The 20,049-nt window shown below is 41.0% G+C and overlaps 1 protein-coding gene across 1 annotated transcript; it reads right to left on the reverse strand.

Moving 5' to 3' along the window:
- Positions 1–1,645: 1,645 nt before the first annotated feature.
- Positions 1,646–15,087, reverse strand: LOC118105368 (alpha-protein kinase 3). Its single transcript, XM_035153064.2, has 14 exons — positions 14,751–15,087; positions 14,375–14,591; positions 12,527–12,648; positions 12,009–12,126; positions 10,493–11,726; positions 6,551–8,531; positions 5,604–5,751; positions 5,246–5,373; positions 5,116–5,151; positions 4,727–5,001; positions 4,405–4,493; positions 4,103–4,320; positions 2,758–2,806; positions 1,646–2,630 (listed from the first exon to the last, which is right to left on the reverse strand). Exons 2-14 carry the CDS (start codon positions 14,500–14,502, stop codon positions 2,309–2,311), a joined length of 4,848 nt encoding a protein of 1,615 aa, XP_035008955.2. The 5' UTR covers positions 14,503–14,591; positions 14,751–15,087; the 3' UTR covers positions 1,646–2,308.
- Positions 15,088–20,049: the final 4,962 nt, after the last annotated feature.

Here is a 20,049-nt window from a genome sequence, read left to right on the forward strand (position 1 = left end):
CGCCACTGTCACAGGTCAACCAGACATTCTGGTCAAATAAAAAAAATGTAAATGACTTGACAGTGCATGTGAGCAGGATTGTCCTTTACCTTGCGTTTGATCAGTGGCAATGTGGCATGGTGATTGAACTAACAGTAGGTGGCAGGAGCGTCTTGTGTCATGAGAGGCCCACTCCTCTACGTGTTGTTCTCACGCCTCAGTCCCGCTCGATCCCGTCTGTTACCTCGGAGAGACATCATCCAGGATAGTTCCCGTGTGGCTTCTCCAAACATACGTCCATGTCCCCTGAACCGAGCGGTGCATGGAGGGGACCAGGTCTAGTATCAGTGGACATGTGGTGTAAATTGAGATGTAGAAGGTTAATCCCTTTTTTGAGATTTCCTTTGCTCAAAAGCATTACAAAAAAGCATAAGAGATCAGAGAGATTGTTACAAATAGTTACATTTTAAGGGTTTTTCTGGCAAACCTATTTTTGTCCTATTGCCAACACAGTTGACATATCACGATTAAATTTAATTACTAGCTTGTCACAAATATGTACGTATGAAATATGTATAACAGGATCATACAGCTACCTCACACGAAAAAATCCTGTGATCTCTACCCAACTGTTGACACCATCTGATCTAATGCTGAAGGACATCATCAGAAGTGATGCAGAGCGAACTTATTTTGTGACGCGTGCCTTCAGCTTCCTGGTACTGTTCACACGTGTGCGTGAGGCCACCGCTTACATAAACGATGACTCACTAATGACTGGGTATCACAAATGATTATCATGATGAAGTTAAAGCCTTTAACCCTGCAAACACACATTGGTTTTCCAAGCAACACTTTCTTCTCCAGTATCTGCGGAGGAATACGGTTTGCCCCTGAGTGGTAGTGCTTAATAGGCATGCGATGGCATGCTTAATAAATCTGCTGCACACAATCATGTCACCCTCAAGATTGTTGAAAAGTGTTAAGTTCAGGAATCACTTGCCTTTCAGTCCTTTGTCATCAGATCAGATTTTTATTTGTCAATACTTTGGTTTATGACTAAATACCTGCAAAGGTAATGACCTGGAAAATGAGACTAAACCACAAGACTTTATTTAAACCTATATTAGCCGCTAAACATGAACATATTTATGTTTTAGGTTTGGAGCATCTTCATTGCTGTATCTGTCTCCCAGAGCTGCAAACACGACTGTGGACTCTCAGTCTTATTTAAGCTTTAGGCTTTAATTTTGATGCTTAATGACCTTTGTATTATGTATGATCCACTTCCATGCTAGGGAAGAGACAGAGTGTTATTCTACAACTTAGATGAACTCTCCATCTTTTGCAAAATCCTGATGTCACTGGAGAAGATAAAGTTAAAGTGCTGTTCTCTGAAATAATCTGCCCAAAATAGAAGCTCATCAATAAAGGTCGCATGGCAATGATACTAGTAATAAATGAGATAGAGTCCTTTCAGATAATCGGAGTCAGTGAGATGACACCGGGTTTCTTATCTTTTTTGACGATATATATGATAATGAGTGAATGTGAGATGGCGTCCGTTACTCCCCATAATATGATCATTTCTATTAAGAATGACATTTGGAATTTTAAGCACATGTCATGCACTTTCACAGCTCCTCCAAATGTACAAGGCGTAATATATCTTAATATGTATTTTATTTTACAGCCAGTTGCATTCAAAGGTGCAGTTTCTGAAAATGTGGTGCAATGTAACAGCAGGTCAACATGGCAGCGTACAATATAAAAGCTCTGCAGCACCAGCCACTGTACAACAGTGTGATTTTGAGGCTACATTTTGACTGATACATGGAAAAAAATATTTTATTTTCTTCCAGCCTTCAGAATGTGCTCTCCAACCAGACATATCTTGTTGTTTTTTTCCATTGCATTTATAAAGGTGACTATAAAAGAAAAAATTGTGCTCTTACATCGATAAATACACATGGGCTAGACAGCACATTAGGCCACTTCAGTCCAAAATGTTTTATGTCATCACATTGTACAAAAACACTAACCTCTGACTGGCACCTGTAACCAAGGGTTCATGGGTTTATAGAATACAAACCCAGGACAAGCCAATACTTCTGATTACACAACAGCTTCAGTCACAGCATGTCAACATACATTCCTGTGGAGATTAACCACAACATGTGAAGGCATCAGTCCACAACAAGTGATCATGACGAGGAATGGCGGCTGTTAGAATTAAATCAAGTCTTATTATTTATTCATCCCCTTCCATGGTCTCTGAGGGGTTTCATCTATCGTCGCTCCAGCTCCTCCAGGGTTTTTGTGGAGATCTTCATTCTGTGTCTGTCTTAACTATGGTGGGAGCATCTGCAGCTTTTTGTGTAGTTGGGGTCTTTGTGCCGTCCTGCTCGGTCTTTCTTGGCAGTCTGGGGCTACCAGCAGCTTTCCGGCCCGTCTGGGGGCTGGAGGAACCAGCAGCCATCTTGCGTTGAAGCAATGGGCTCCTGGAGCCTTTGGGCTTTGTTGGTGTCAGTAAAGAGTCCATGACCTTCAGTGACCTCAGGCTAAGCAGACCACAGAAGTAGTTGCACTGGTGCTGGGAGACAAACTGCTCAAAAACTTTGGGATTCCCTTCAACAGATAAACCTTGATGCCTGCAGAACCACACAGCAAAACCAAATAAAACAGTCGTATGATCAGAAGGGAAAAAATCAAATTACCTTTAAAATGCAGGTTTTTAAAGCATCATTTACATAAACAACACAATGGAAATATACTGACCCCGTGGATTTGACTGAAATCCCAACATTGGTGATCTTGGTGTCAACACCTGCAAAAATAAAACCATGCAATCACTTTATTTTTCTCTTATCCATGTGATATATTCAGACGTGACAGGCATGCAGTGTGAATTTACTCCCCATTAAGTCTAACAAACCATTACAAATATGAAAACCAATATTTAAGCATGTCGTGTTTTCACAACACACAGAACACTTAAAATCTGATCAGCATAAACAGGTAAAATATTCTCTTTAACCTCTGGATGAGGGTTGGGAAGATAAAATATGAAGTAGCTTAGCTCAGAATTGTTGCTTTCACACTTTTCCTTATTGCAGGCAGTATTTACCTTATTACTTATTATAAGAAAACGCTTTAGAGCTTCACATGCTCACTCCCTCTACAATACAAACCCTTGAATTCCTGCAGTCTGCCTTTGATGTTGCTTGGTACCATTTAACTAAATTTAAGTTGATGTTGAATGCAGACAAGTTCATGCTTTTGGCCTAAAATATTGACATCAAATTCTTCAAATATCTCAATTGATCAAGGGATTGAAAGGGAAATGGTCACAACAAGTATTTGGGTATTATTATTATTATTGATCAGAACTTGTTCAATCCTTGTTTCCAAGATGAAACTTTATTTAAGTTTCTTTTTAGGAATAAATCCTGTGTCTCCCTCCAGGAAAGGTAACACTTGGTCATGGAAACTTTTCTTTACCTTTACTGGATTATGGTGAAAGAAGTTGGACACTTTGTCCCATTGTGCTTTGTGTTTTATACACCACAGTACTTTGTATGATCCTGCTAACTTGCCATCTCTGTAGGTCCACTGACTTTTGCATTGGGTGGCTTTTATACACAACTCTCCCCTTGTATTGTTTGCTCCTCACCTGTGTACATGCATGTGTAAAAGCCTAAATCAACATGGCCTGCACTCTGACAATATTTTAAATATGTTGCCCACTCTTCCTCGAATAATCTACAGAATGATGTGGAATTGTGAGATCTGATTACTGTGGAAGAATTTAGGTATATTTTATAGAATCAAGAAAATAGCTCATACTGTGGATGCTTTTTAAAAGTATGTATTGAAATTCTGCTTGGAAGATTGTACTTGTGTATGTAGTGTATGACAGCTGTATTTGTTAGTAGTTTGTACTGATTTGAATCTCAATGACACTTTTACCTTGTTAAATAAAGGATATATACTGATTTGAACACAAATAAAGTGAATTAGGTAGTGATTGTTTCACAGCATCCTCTGTCCCTGGTTATCATGTAGTCTTAACGACTTTATCCACAAACTTGGAATTGCTTTGCTGGGGTCAGGTGTCCCTTACCTTCCAGCCGAGTGAGGAGCAGGTTGCCATTGGTCCACTGAAAGATCCAGTGCTGCAGGGCACAGCACTTCTGCGCCACCTCCGAACCAGTCTTCACGTCTAATCTGCCCGTGTGATCCAGGACAGAGTGTTTCTGGTAGTCTCCGGTCAGATCAGCCTCCACTGTGGCGTAGGGGACAGTGTTTGCTGGTCGGTACATCAGATAGACTGGAATCACCCTGAGTAACAAAGATCACCGTGATGTGTGTCATGCGCCGTAAATAACACCCAGGATGTTATAACTTTAAACTGATGGTACTCACTCAAGAGAGGAGCCAAAATTATCAAGCACTCTTGCTTCAGCTGAGAAGATTTTGCAGTATTCACGAGCCAGGTTCTGGATTTTACAATGCTGTGGGCAGAACATTGGAGGATAGCCAGTAAAGATGAGCTCAACCTACACAAGTAAATGTGTTAAATCTAAATTGAATTCAATTTGTGCCACAGTAATCCATATGTGGGCGGCAGGACCGACACCTGACTGATTCATTTTGATGCCGGAATTGTTAGCTTACTGTTTTACACATTTTTCGGTAAATCTAGGATGACATGGATAGTATATGAAATCCAACCTTCCCTACATACCTGCTTGATGATGTCCAGGTTTCTTTCTAAAAGGTTGCTTTCTTCTTTGCCTCCATATGCGATAGGGTTATGTACTTTGATGATGCATGTGTCACCAGACTCATACACAGGCTCCAGACCATAGATGACTTTTGCCCTCCAGACTTTGTGAGAGCAGCCATAGCCGATTTGTGACTCCTGCATCGTTATACGGCCAAATAATTTGTTGGCCCAGACACCACAATCAGCCAGACCCTTGGTGAATATCAGGGGCGTCATTTCGATTTCTTCTCCAACTGCACAGCAATAATGATAGTAATGCAAACTGATGTTACAAGGCCAGGCAGCAAGACGGGCATGTCAGGCTGGGACAAAAATATGTGATTAAGACATATAAACTCGTATCTTACCACCAAGATCCTCACGTAGGGACATTCCGGCTATAACTGAGGGAGCAAAAAAACACAATGTGAGGCGCTATTAACAAGTAATGAAAAGAAAATGTATACTTTAATGCCAAATGTAAAGAAGATTATGTACTTTCTGCACTAAGCAGTGTGTCTGTTGAGTCCGTCCCATATTCATTTGTGATTGAGCATCCGTAAACACCGAAGTCTCTGCATGATGCCTGAACAATGGCAAGATTCACCTGAGTCTCATCCCCTGCACTGAAAGAGAAACACGTCACAAATGATACAGAATCTGTAAGAGAACTGTCTTTAAAAATAAAGAAGTCTTAATTTAACCGGAAATACAGTAAAACTGAATATACAAGAAACAGATTTCCAGTAATTTCGAAAGTATTTGTTCCAATTTAAACCCTATAAAAAAAACATAGCAAAACACAATATTTTATGAGGAGTAATACATTTCCAAGAATTTTAATACGAGAACTCACCTTCTTTTAATCTGCGTGATCACCTCTTCATTTTTGTACCATTTGATTGTAGAGTCACTGAGAACATTGAAGAACTGGCACCACAGTTTCAAGTGTCCTGAGGCGTCGGAGAAGGTTTCGGCCCTGATCTTGCGGATAACTTGAGGAGCTGGAGGCAGAGACAGACAAGACACACACACACACACACTGATGTTTCAGTTTCCTTCTAATGATATTAAATATATAGATAATGCCCTATACAAATATGCTAATGCTGGCTCATCTCATTACTCAAGCTTATTCTGCTATATACATTTTATGCTGTTACTACAGGAAATCAGAAAAATAACAAATCTTTTAAAATTTTAAATGAAAAACTTAGCTATCAAATTCAAATCTAACCTCTTCATATATTGCAAGACTATCACACACTATATTGTTATCTGATATTCAGAAAAACTAAAGTGCTTCTCACGGGACATTGTTGTGTTCAATTGTTATAGAATTCTGCTAGGTGGTGCTGTGAGCTAATGAACCGTAGGAAAAGGAGCAAAGAGTTGGATGGTATTACACGGTGCGTCATGTTGGAGCTGGTGCTTTCCCAATATTAAAATCCGTAATTATCTGGTGCTTAATCCTTCATACATCTAAACACTACAGATATACCCTCAAAAAACAATATAGATCAGTCTGTACTGTTCTTTTTTTATGAAAATGTATAAATCTGAAAATAACAAACCCCTAAAAAAAGAAAAGAAAAAAACTTCTTTCATATCTGGTTTTCTTTGGGTTTGGTTATATTCTAAGGACCTTGTGGATCATGTCTATCAGGGGACTATAGCATTGCTGTTTGCCACAGTATCTAATTAAATACAATCACTGCAGGGTTCTAAACATTATCATGTAAATACACACATAAATATTTCAAAAACATAAGTGAAAAATGATATTCATAACAATAGCTTTACCTTTGAATGGGTCGTGTTTGTCCTTCTCTGTAGGTTTCGCCTGTTCCTCAGTTTTCAGGTTGTTGGTCTTCTCAGTGGGCTGCTGGTTTGAGGCTTCAGTCTCTAGCATTGTCTTTCTCCTGTTCAAGAGTGGAGAACGTCTTTCTACAGGAGACGTCCGCTCACCAGCCAGCTGAAGAAGAGCTGACCGTCGAGACAGGCTTGGAGACACAGAGGGGGTCACAGGACTCGTGGAAAGCTTGTTGTTCTGTGTAGAAACCTCCTTTTTCTCAGCTTGGTTATCGACAGGAGATGCAGCCTCTGCGGCCTCCTCGGATTTGGACTTGGGTACAAGGATTTTGCGGCGGGCCCCAGAGGCCAGCTCTTGTGGAGTAGCAGAGGGAATTGGTGAAGCACAGTCTCTTCTCTTTAGCAAAGGGCTGGCCTCAAGAGTTGGACTGATTAAGGACTCGCTCCTTGAGAGCTCCTCAACCATAGAGCTGTCCGGCTGAAGAAGTTGTAGGATATTCTCTTGTGTTTCTGTGCTTGATAAACTTTGAGCGGAAATCAATTGCACACTCTGCAAAGAACTCGTGTTTGTGTTCTGTTCTTTCATGTCGCATGGATCTAAAAGTACTGTGGAATTCATTTCAGTAATCTCCCTTTCAGGTTCGCCATTGAGTTTAATTTCTGGAGTTAACCTTTTAACCGATTCCACTTCTTTGCCTTGAGCAGGTTCGTTTTGGACATGCTTCACAATCATAATATTTGACTCCTGACTGCTGGACCTTGTAGTCCCAGATCCTCGGCTGACAGTTCCAGAGAGGTTTGAAACTGATGTCGGTCTGTTGGCTTGTTCAGCCTTAGCAGTTGCGGGAGGAAGTTTGTCTTGACTTGTGAGTGAAACAACAGGACAATCTATCGAAGGAACCAGACGTGATGCTCCAGTTTCCTGCCCAGTGTTCACGACACCTTCGTTTCCTTTCTGTGGCGCCTGAAGAGGTGGTGAAGTTTTACTAGGAGTATGAATTTGTTCCTCTATAGTTTCATGGAGTTGAAGATACACCTCCATAAGTATTGCCTTTATGTTTGTTGGGGGAGTATCGTCAGTAATAGCCTCAGATTTGCTGTCAGGCGTTGACTTCTTCACTTCCACTGTACACTGTCTGTCATCATGTCTCAATCCCTCACATGTCATTGGAGCAGCTGGTGTTGGTTCTTGAACTGGCACTGAATATGTTAGAGTGGGATCAAGTGCCTTTAATTGAGATCTAAGAAGTTCAGCGATCGATATGACTTTTGACACAGGTTTAGGAATTTCATTGAAGACTAAACTTTGCTCCTGTGTGTTTTCTGGGTTATTTGGTAACTGTGGCATGACATTCTCAGTTACATTTGGCTTCAGAGTCTGTAATTCTGGACAATTTTCTTGCACCACTTTTGATTCATTCCTCTCTTTGGAAGAAGCTTCCACAATTTCAACATCCACGTCTCTATCCACAGCATCTCTACTCTTTTCGTGTGGAGCAGCAGCTTCAGTCTCCATCTCAACTATCTTCTCAGTTGGGGCCACACTCTCAGTCTGCATTAATACCTTACATACCTCATTACCCTCTACCTTCTCATTAACTAGTATTTCTGTGCCTTCAACTGTTTTTACAGCCGTATCTGCTTGGCTCTGGAGGGCCAGGGATGAAACATTACACTCACGGGTGTTCGCACCACCATCCAGACTTTCAAAGGTTGGCTTCTGTAAGTCTGTTAAAAGGACTCTATGGCTTTCATTTGATCCTCTGGAATGATCCAATATGTCCTGTGTCATCTTGCCAATAGGTGCTTGAAGACCATGCTGCACAGACGTGGTCTGCACGTCATTCCTCGTCGTCTGTCGTTTTGAAGGAGTCTTACGTGGCTGTTGAGCCTCCAGCGTACCCTGGCCGGGTGGAGGCCCGAGGCTGACAGGTGCATCATTCCTGTTCTTCTTTATACGGGCCTGAGTAACCTTGGGACAGAGCACAAGCAGATGTTACCATGTTGTAAGTCCCTTATCCCCAGCTATGCAGGACAAGGATAAACACATGTAGTTTTAAAAACAGCAACAGCTTATCCATGAAACAAACAGAGAAAGGAATGGCAAAAAGAAAAGATATAGTTAGTAACTGCATCATGTGGGTCATCCTGCTCTGAGGGCACTGTACATTCATTTTACATTGGCTCCAAATATAGATTCCATTTAACATTTAACTGTGCCTCAAAAAGCAGCCACAGAACTCACTGTGAAAATATTCAGCTTTTAAGTTCACATACAAAACTGTATTTCTGATTGTTTCCCTTCATGGTGAGGCCTATTCAGAAACCAGGCCGCTATTTTACATTGTAGTGTAGCCAGAAAGGTATGCGAGTCATTTCAAGAGGCACGTCAGCCCTGCTGTGTTTTGTCTCAGGTCTCAGTGCCGTCAGCGTTCAGCCCTGCCGCTGAGGCCTGGACCATTGCATAAGCAGCGCACAATAAAGATTCCCAACCCAGACCAGCAAAATGTTTACAGGGGATTGAGGAGAGAACCATGTAGCATACAAATCTTCTATTGAAGCAAAGGTTTTTATTTTTTTCCTATTACTTACACTCATTTGTGGTATTTATTAATTGTAGGAAATGTTGTATGTATATTTTAAGAGATTGGACTTTTGGCTCAACAAAACTGAACAGCTCTTTAAATGTTTTTTAGTTGCCCTAAACCTTGTTTCAGGATTAATAAAGTTGTATTGTTCACACGACACCATCCATTTTACTTCTGAGCAATATTTCAAAAATTATTTTGAGAAATACTTTCTAGAGTTAGATTAGAAGATAAATACACTTATATTATCTGGTGATTAAATATATATTTAATGGCTACAGCCTGCAGCCATTGAGTTTAAAATAGCACAGAGGGTGGAAACAGGGGGAAACACCCTGTATGGTTTCATTCAGTGGTAACTAAATCTGCCTGACTAAACCTCTGAAGCTCAAGGATCAACACATTATATCTTGTTTAGTTGTTAAATTGTTTGTAGTTGTTAAGTGTAAAACCAACCAAAATGGTATTTTAAAAGAACAAGCTAGCGGTTTCCCCCAAGTTTCCTGACTTTGTTCTGAACTAAGCATACCCCCTTCTGCCCTGTCAAAATTTCTATCTTAAGAAATGCTGCTCTGGTCGTCTCTCACACGTCTGAACTGAAAATGTCAAATGTGCTGCATCAATGTACAGTCAGGTGACTAAATAAAGGAAATAGCGACATGAAGTGTCTGAGTGAGGTGTTGGGCCACTGTATGCTTCAGTGCCCTTTGGTATTACAAGTCTACAAGTCCCTGGACTCTACTAGACAGATCAATGTTATTCTTTAAATGATGTAGCATGTCAACGTCTAACGTCTCTTTAGAAAGTAGAACAAAATAAAAATTTCAAGTTAATTAACTCTGATCTCACATTTAAACCTTAAAGCCTTGAAAACAGTAGATTTTTGTATTGATGTATTGGATGAGGCAGTGTTTTACATTTACAGTTAGAAAGATACTCGTTTCACAACTTATCCTACGTTGAAGTTGTTCACCAGAATTTTCTATCAAACTTCATCCCCTCAATGTTCTGACAGACTCTGCAGAAAGATACTTGGTTGTTCTTTCTTTACAAAACATTGCTCAATGTTGGCTGATGATTCTGCTATTACATACTGGTCTAAATTCTCCCATCGCCATTAGACTGGTTTGAGATCTGCCCTCTCAACCTCTTTCACCGCTCATTTTTTGGGGTTTTCCTTTAATTTGTCACCCGGCTTTACCTTAAGCAGCTGTCAACGCTTGCGTCATTTAATTCTTGTCACACAGCATTAAGCAGCTATAAATAGCCTCCGGGACGCTTGTGTTAGTGATGAAGCCTGTGTTGGCAGTACAAAGCACTCATGAGCTCATGCGAATGCCCTCACCTCACTCTGCGGGACGTGTCGCGACGCGGGCGCACTTTTTTGGCAGGGGCGTGTTTCCTTCTCAGACGGCTTATCTCCAGCCTGTTCACATGGACGCTCTGGTGAAGCAGCCCTGATTTCACACGGTGTGTCACCTGACGTGAGGTCTCTGCGTCCCAAAGTTACACTCGTGGAAGTATCTGACCTCTTATCAATATCCATGGCTGTAACATCTCTTTTAATAGCGTCCTTCTTAGTTGTGCGTAGGGGTGTTGATGCAACTCTTGACTGTCGTGTTGAGGTCATGTTGAGGTTGAGGTTGGGACTTTGTTTCTGCGTTTCCACATTCTCCTCTTGTCTTCTGAGTCCAGCCTCATTCGCATGCTTTGCCACATGATTATCCTCAGTTCCTGACACGGTCTGACCTTCAGACGTAAGAGCAGCAGGAGATAGTGAAACAGGGAGCTGCTCTATCTGTGAAGGCACATGACATACGCTATCACCCTTTGAAGGCCTTTTAACTAGGATTGCTTTCTCTGCTGCTGATTTCTGACGTGGTTCTGTCATGTTTCTGTACTTTGGATCCACAATTGTTGGACTAGAAATCGTCTCTACTTCCATAACCTCCTCTTGATTCCCTTTACACGGTACTGAATCTCTGCAGGTTGGAGCTGCAGAGGCTGAGGTCTCGTCCTTTGCCCTCCTTTCCTCAGACGCCCTCTCTCCCAGTGTATCTGCTTTTGCAACTTTTGTGCAGTTAGAAATTTTTATCTTCTTCTTGACAAAGGGAGTTTTGGGTTGGTGCGCATTAAAAGTCTTATGCCCAGCATCATGTATGTACGTTCCGCCCTTGCTTCCATTTTCAGTTACGACTTGTCCGTTAGTGACTGGCTTTTCCTCAACCTCCTCCACAGTGGCCTCCTGTAATCTGGCCTCGGTCACTGCAGCCACAGCCTGCTGGTTCTCCTCAGTGCCCTCATCCTCCGTGGAGCTCGGCGTGCTGAGGAAGGCCTCCATTGTGGATCGGCGTTTCCTCTGCGTCCGGTCGGGACTGATGGTTCGTAGCGGCTCCTGGTTTTCTTTACCTTCTGCTTCCCTGCGCCGGTTCTCAGCCTTTTGTTTGAGCTTTGCAAAGTAGCGCTGGTGGATCTTAAACTCGTTCATTTCACCCACCTCCAGAACCCCAGAGCAGGACACGATACCTTTACTGTTGATGGCCGAGGCCTGGTATATAGCTGCATCCTCCACGGTGCAACTGCAAAAGAAGACCATTTAAGTTAAAAATGAAATTCATAAATTAAAATAGATCAAGAAAACGTTTACTAGGTTTAGGCTGTCTCAATATTTGTTTGACTATACAGAAAGATAAGATTAATACAAACAATGCTTTAATACAATGTTTTTTGTCAGATTGTCCTTTGCTGTGTAGTGTTTCTTCTTAATGTAAAGTATGAACAGAATTATACAATGTTGATCTTGGTAATATCTTGATAGAATAAGTGCAGTCGTGCATATTAGTGGTTTGGAACATACTTACTTGTAAATATGCAGGGAATGGTTCTGTCCATTGCGGAATATTTCATATTTAGGCAGGCCACAGTATCTGTCTAACTGCACATCATCCTTATACCAAGTAAGCTGAGGCGTTGGGTATCCTGAAAAAAAAATTAAAAAACATTTCAGGATATCAGGGCAGTGATTAAACATTTTTTTTTATCAAATAAACATAAGTAGCAGTTTGGTTTATATTGGCTAAGAGCAATGTATTATTGAGTAATGACATAGCTTATTTGTCTTATAGTCTTCTTAGCCTTGTTATAGCCTTGTTGGAAATCTTAATGATTTTCAAATGCTCAGTAAGTGTAAAACCATTTGTAGGTTGTTTTTTCACAATTTGGTGTTTCTACTTCCTTTTAGTTGTTGCCGTCTTATGCACATGCTTTTCAGAATTAATTTGTTTTATTGAGCACAATGGGTTATTGTGTGCAGTTGCAATATATTTCCATTATGTCACTCAAGGCCTTAAACTGTACGATGTTTGAATCATGTGTTTACCTGTAACCACACATGAGAACTTCACGTTGCATTTCTCTGACACAGCTTTTGACTTGAGGGTCGTTTCAAAGGAGGGCTGCGTCTCCTCGGTCAGTTGTGCCATCACGCTGGAGAATGTGCTCCTGTAAGACAAGGCAGAGGGCATCCGTCACTATTGTGTTGTGAAGGTCAGCAGCATTGCAAGTACAGACCGTGTGGAGCTGTCGACAAGCTCATTATAATTATATAGTTTTCTTTGGAGATTAAAATCAAGATCATTCTTTAATTTAATTTTTCTAAACGTTCTGATTTGATCATTAAAAGTCACATTTGGGGGGAAAACATCACATGTGAATTGATGCCGTTAACCACATCGTGTGTATTTGTTGTTTTTCCTCAGACCACATAAGCAAAAATAAAATGTGCAGTCCAGAGTGATTAGTTGGAGGTGTCATCAGTTGAGTTGAAATTAATTCCAGAAATTAAGCAAATCACTATAAATAGTGTGATTAAAGAATATTGAACCATTATAGCATGTGGAAATGCCCAAGGAACCTCACACGGACATCACAGTATAATATAAAGTGATCGGGGCTTGCATGCATATCCCACAGAATCATTATTATGGTGCTTGTGTTACATGCAGTTGATCCATGTCTGGTGTTGACATCCATTTCAGTGCTGGGTCAGTGCACGGTTTAAGGATAGGGTTACACTTCACTGCATGTTGCTCACCATTAAGCAAACAAAACAAGACAGTAACGATAAAGACATTCACAATTGTTAATTATAGGAATAATATGTATGGTTTAATGTGTGCACTTCATTCTAATGTTTGTGTTCATGGATTTCAAAGCTGATCTACAGACATGCAACAAAATAATATCAGTAATCAGCTTGAATATAACTTTGAAACAAAGGTTTTGCAGGAAATTTGTCTTGTTTTTGGTTGGAAAGTAGGTTTGCTGATGATAAACTGCTACTTCCTGATTTCAATTGCAACAAGATGATCCTGTGACAGGATTTTGCAGTGAAAGTCTATCATACAACTACAATGGCACTCAGTAGGATTTAAATTCACTAGATCTGGATTTTTTTATGGGATCTGCACCAAATTGCAGACACTCATAAATATCAATCCCACACCAACATTTTATGGATTCTTGCTTGGGACACGCCCCACCCCTCCACAAGATGTAATGGCAATGTAATTCTGCTAAAGACAACTGAACCTTCTTGGCAGTGATAACCAGAGGGGTGCTGGACAACACATACTTCCTTTGCTAAGGCTAAAGCCCTATAATGCCATGTTAAAGAAAGAGAAAAAAAATCCTGGATCCACCTAGAGTTAATCCGGATCTGCTCCAAAATCGAATGGGTTCTTCTTTGGGTAATGCCCCACCCTTCCACCAAATTTCATGAACGTTGGTTCTTTTGGTTTGGTTTTTGGGTAATATGACTGACATTCAGACAGACCCAACCTATAGCAATGAAAACCTCCTTGTTGGAGGTAAAACTACATGGGGAACTCACTGGTTATGTTCAGGTATGTTGCCCTGAAATATAAACTATAGAATCCATCAATATTTATTGATAAACACATCATGAAAGACAGAGACCTGAAGGTCAGCGCTCGTGTTTCATGAACAAATCTTTCCATGCATGAGCTGTTGTCAGTGGATTGCATGATGTGAAATGGGCCCCATGGTGCATAACTGAGATGCTGTTCTTAATCAGCAGTTTATTTAAACTCCGGTGGCCATGGCAACAAACAAAGAAATAACATGCCGCACACTTTCATCCCAGGTTAGGAAAACCATGAAGTGTTGACGTGTTACGGTGCACACGGCGTCAGTGAAGAATCTGTACCTGGTTTCTGGCCTCACGTTGGAAAGGTAGCTGCAGCCGCTGGACCTACTACTGCCATCGATTGTTTCCCCGTTGGTGGATCTTCCATTCCCAGAATTGGAGCGAGTCGGTGCCCTCCGTGAACCCATTTTTAACCAGATATTGTGACACGTGAAGAAGAACAAAATATGTCTTCAGGAAAAAACGTTTTCTGGCTTTTCTGGGAGATGAATTCAAGCTAAGAGAGAACAAAAGAGTGAAAAAAATGAAAGATGATAATGTGACAATAGACAGAGGAACAGAAAGATACACATGTGAACATAAACACACAATGACCTGCTCTGTTCATTAGTTACATAAACAGCATTCAGTTGTCTATTGTACACAGTTTACTCACCGTTCACAAGTGTCTTTCCCTCCTTTGACAGATACCCCACAGCTCTGACTTAAGGCACAGAGATTTCCAATCTAACATGAGCATGCGTAGGCTGCTGGACTATTTATAGTTGGCCTGCAAATAGGCACAAGAGCACATCACACTTTCCAAAACTTCCCTTTGAACCATTTTGTAAAAAACAATCAAAGAGCAGCAGCAGATAAAACAAACATGTACGAAAAAGTTTTTGCGGAAACAATTAAAATCCTTTAGAAGAAGAACGATCCACAGGGATCCCATGCCAGATACAAGGTCATCCCAGATTTGGTAGCTCCCTGAATAGGAGGAGAGGATTTAAAAGACAGGGTGAGGGTTTTGTTTTTCTATTCTGCTAATGGACAGCGTGTGCTCTGAAAAAAAGGGGGACTATTTGTGTGGTCAGCGGTCCTCTGAAACTTTTCAGCTCATGTGTACACACCATAATAAAGAATCATATGAGCCTGTCAATCAGGAGGATGATGCCTTCACTTTTACTTCCATTAATATGAGCCGCGCATTTTTACAGTTGCACAAGGTTCTGGTCATAAAACTGTGGAGTAATGTTTTCCCCCAGGGCCTGTTGACGCTGAAGCAAGACCACAGAAAAAACTGCATTAGTTGAAACATTTATTCAATTATCTTGTTTTTTTTAAATGCTGAAAGTGTGTTTTTATGATATAATATAAAATGGAGAGGCCTAACCATATTTCTGTGGCATGCATTGTCCCGCGAGTGACAATTGCAGTAGATCCCCAGAGATGAAGCAGTAGGAATAGAACAGCCTTATATAGGCACATCCCACTGACTGCCAAAGAGCTATGGGCTCTTATCTTTACACAAGCCAGCACACGCACGCACACACGCACAGACACACACACACAAAATGTACAGTTTTTTAAAAAGATCTATAGGTTATTCTGTGATACGGATTGTTTGTTGATATTTTTCCTCAAGACATTTTTAATAATTGTACGTTTGAGGAAAAAGGCGTAACAAAATTACCTTTAAGAATGGTAAACAAAATGTGACCCCTCCAACTCATCATCAACTCACTAGTTCTCACTAATACACGTTCAGAGAAATCAATTGCAATCAACTCCTCATGTTACCACATTCACTTGGCACATTACACATGTCTGTGTGCCGTCTGTCAAGCTATTTAAATTTTTCTGTTCCATCCATTCATCATCGTCTGTGACTCCCTCACTTTCCACTTTTCCTGCCAGCGAACGGATAAACTGCCACGACTCGACCACCAAGATTAAGAATTTAATTGCAAAATGAGAGAAACAAACTTATAGATCTTCTCATGAACAATGAGGGACCTTTAATGGACACACGCAGTACGGCATTTCACATCGCATTCCACGATGATTCCCTTACAACACACACCCTGAGCAAACACACGTACACACACACTGCAGTGATAGACATGTATGGGCTGGAGGGCCATGTGTGTGACTGGCTGCCAGTTCCCTGTGAGGGGGCTGGAAAACACAGTTGCCTCAGCGTGGTCTAGATATTCTGGATGGGGCGTGTGGAGAGAGATCAAAGCATGACAGGGTGTGGAAACACCACAGAGACTGGGGCAGTCGGTCACGTGATTCTCTCTGACAGTGTATCCCCTTTAAACATATGAGTAAACTTCTCCTGGTGGGAGGGGGACTTCCTAAATGCTGAACCAGAAATACAGAAAAGATGTTCACTCATGTTGTTAGATAGTTAGGAGGTAATAATCTGAAAGAGATCTGCAACTGTGCTCGTAAAAATAGGATTAAACTAAATAAACTAAAATGGAACTCATACCTCCGGCCAAGGCCCAACAGTCCCCTGATGAAACCACATTTAAATGAATTATCCTCTGAAATAAACAACGATGTTGAAGGTTGAAAAACATCTCACAATATTAAAGAAAGTGAAGAAAAAAACTAACTCCTTGGGTCACGCCCGACCCCTCCAGAAGATTTCATGTAAATCGAGTATTTAATCCTGCTAACAGACAAACAAACGCAGACGTAAACTAAACTTCCTCGGCGGAGGTAACAAAAGATGAAATATTCTTTGACATACATCAAACAGTAGCATTTCCATGAAGTTTTTATGTATTCCTGTCATTCACGTCATTTGATGCTCCCTATACTCAGAATAAATCACTACGTCAGTGTTTGAACAATCCCTCTCCAAATCTGAATTCAGAGGGTTGGGTCTGTGGGGACAGGATTTTAGCATTGCATGCTCATTGCCTCGTGCTATCTATCTATAGAGCCTGTTAAAAACCCTGTTGTGGTTGAGTCCGGCAGATCTATAGAGGGGCGACTGTAGATGTTCACTGAGATCACTACCTCTGGCTCTGTTTATACCATTATCTGTCTGACCACACATCATTTTTCTCCAGCAGGGATGGAGGAAGGTTACTTTTGCAGGGCAAATGTGAATGACTATGACCATTCATTAGAACCAGAGTGGTAATGGACACATACAGGTCTGCAGGACTGTTGTTGTTCAGGATAGGTGTGTGTGTGTGTGTGTGTGTGTGTGTGTGTGTGTGTGTGTGTGTGTGTGTGTGTGTGTGTGTGTGTGTATGAGTAGCATAAGCACAAGGGTGAGGCATCTAGTTGTGATTGTTAAGGTTGAGGCAAGAGGCCAGGGAATGCATTATGTCAATGAGTGTCCTCTCTAAGATAGCAGTACAAGATCGTGTGAAGCCAAAGTAATTCTCATGATGGGGACCTAAGTTCCCATAACATAAATCATTACATTTTAAGGTGAAGACCTGTTTTAGGTTAAGGTTCAGTGTAAGGTTTAGGGTTACAGTTAAGGTTAAGTTTTAGATTAGGTTAAGGTTCAGGTTCAGGTTCAGGTTCGGGTTAAGGTTTAGGGTTACGGTTAATGTTAGGTTTTAGTTTTAGATTTAGATTTAGGTTCAGGTTCAGGTCAAGGTTAGAGTAAGTCACCAGCAAATCAAAGGATGTCAATATAATTGAATGCAATGTCGGCTGGAGTCATGAAAACATGACCGTGTGTACGTGTGTTTGTGTGTGTGTGTGCGTTTTACTTTTGTGAGAAACATTTTGAGTATGACGTGAGGATCTGTGTGAGGGTTAAGTTTTGCTTTTAGGGTTAGAATCAGGTTTTGTTTCGATTTGGGGTTAAAAGATAATCCTCTGAGTGAGTGCTTTTAAGAGTTCGGGTACATGGGGACCGCGAGTGTTAAAGTCACTTTCAAAATCCTGCATTAAAACCATGATTGATTTGTTGAAATCCCATCCAAAAATGAATAAATATATAAGTCAATAAATCCTCTTCCCTGGCTTTAAAGAAAGAAAGCTGTTAATATGACATATCTAGAATAAACAATAATGAAAAACAGCAATAATAAAAATGTTATAAATCATAAGAGTACATTAAGAATAGGTATTATTTGAGTTAACCATTTGACATAACTTTATATACATGTATGTACACCATAGGTGAGTATGTTAGGGTTAGGCATTTAGATGTGATGTTAAATTAAGTGGCCCGGGAATGGATTATCCAGTGAGTTAATGTCCTCACTAATATACAAGAACAAGATTGTGTGTGTGTGTGTGTGTGTGTGCCGGTGGAGACAGTGAGTGGCCAAAAAAGAAAAGGTATGAAGCAGGTTCAGTTTCACCATTTATTTTCCAGCTCCATGGACGTCAAGTAAATAGTGACCTTTCAGCGTGTGCTCGTGAACCTTTCACTCACGACTTCCTCCTGTCCCCCTCTGTTCCTCCTCTTATGTCATTAGCACGACTGACAAATTGTGTAATTTTTGCAGAAATCTCACCATTTCATTTAAGCGTAACATGACGACAGGAGAACACCTGGCTTCAGTCCGACAAAATGAGTTGCAGTGGTTTCAATTTTCTGCGCAATTAAACAGACGCAGCCATTAAAGTGATGCTGTTTGAAACGTCTCACCTGGTAAAGTCGCCTCACCACAGGGACCTTTTGTTGATAGACGGAGCTGTGTCATTCGTTGGCTACACCGGAGCATAGAATTAGAACGGGATGTTGTGGTTAATCTTTAGAAAATGGTGATGTAAACTTGAACTGACTCACTTTAAGCCAATGAGGCAGCTCCTGCTTTAAGTGAGTCAATAATGGCCAATATTTCTTTTTGTTTGGTTCTGTTGTCTTATCGAGTGGTTGAGTGGGGTCATATTATTCTGTAATGTCAGTTGATAAAAATTAATTTCTTACAAATGATGCTTCTATTGAAGTTGAAGGAGAACTTAAAAGCCTCATCTCTTTACAACATGCCGGCTGGACCTTTTGCTTTTCATCAAATTTAATGTGAAAGTGGAAATGAAGTGTTTGATGTCACTGCCCGTGCAGAAAATAAGCTCTTGATATAAACCACTAATATTATAGCTACATGAAACCCCAGCTGCATGGGAACACGCCGTCCTTATCCAACTGGGATATTACAGCACCCAGATCCAAGATGGTGTGAGTGGTGAGGTGTTGACACACAGGCTGACGGGGGAGAGGGGCACTGCAGTGGGCGAATAGAGGTCAAGAGAGTTTTAGTTGTCGTTCTGATCACAGATCAATGAGGGACTGAGGCTGATTTAAAATGCTTTAGGTCCAAAGTTGCAGATTATATTATGGACGATTTCTAAATTTCTCACAAATCTGTACACAGTTGCATGATTTCAGTTCAGTCAGGCTTGTCGGGGTCGGACATGTTCTGTGGTTGTGTCATGAGAGTTGAACAGCAGAGTGGCCCAGTGCCAAGTGTAACCCCCCACCCCACCCCCATACGTCCATGCAGACGGACAGCAGATTGTTTTGATGTTTGAGGGGTCTCTGTGGAAACTGAGCCTGGCTTTGTAGAGACGTCTGGCCCGCTGCTGAGGCCGTGACATCATCTTCTGGATATTCACACCAGTGTCAGCTCCAAGGAAGCAGAAACAGGAGAAGACTTCCGAGGACAGCTGTGTGCCCCGCGCTCTCTCGTACACATCTTGCCTTTACGTAGTGCCGCACTGCTAACGCTGCCTTCAGCCGACCACATGCACAGTCTATAAACATACAGCATGTTGTTCTATATTGACTCGTGGCTCTGAGTTAATCTTCCATGGAGAGAAAATGAAACAGGAGCTGCTGGCAACAGTGATGAATGGGATAAATTTGAGTTTTAGAAATGAGTTAAAAAAATAAAGGGTGAATGTTTGACATAGTGGTTTGAATTAATGAAGCCTGAAGGTAATTTTTTAAAATACAATTTAAACCCGGTACATTAGAATTGATA

Source organism: Hippoglossus stenolepis, chromosome 1 (assembly GCF_022539355.2).
Source record: "Hippoglossus stenolepis isolate QCI-W04-F060 chromosome 1, HSTE1.2, whole genome shotgun sequence".
NCBI classification, from domain to species: Eukaryota; Metazoa; Chordata; class Actinopteri; order Pleuronectiformes; family Pleuronectidae; genus Hippoglossus; species Hippoglossus stenolepis.

What these genes read in the sequence shown, in the direction of transcription:
- LOC118105368 (XM_035153064.2), bottom strand. Translation starts at nt 14,502, where the DNA reads ATGGGTTCACGGAGGGCACCGACTCGCTCCAATTCTGGGAATGGAAGA. An exon ending in GACACGTCCCGCAGAGTGAG is followed by an intron (nt 8,532 to 10,492) that starts GTGAGGGCATTC and finishes CTCTGTCCCAAG; the next exon opens with GTTACTCAGGCCCGTATAAA. An exon ending in CAAACACGACCCATTCAAAG is followed by an intron (nt 5,752 to 6,550) that starts GTAAAGCTATTG and finishes CTCTGCCTCCAG; the next exon opens with CTCCTCAAGTTATCCGCAAG.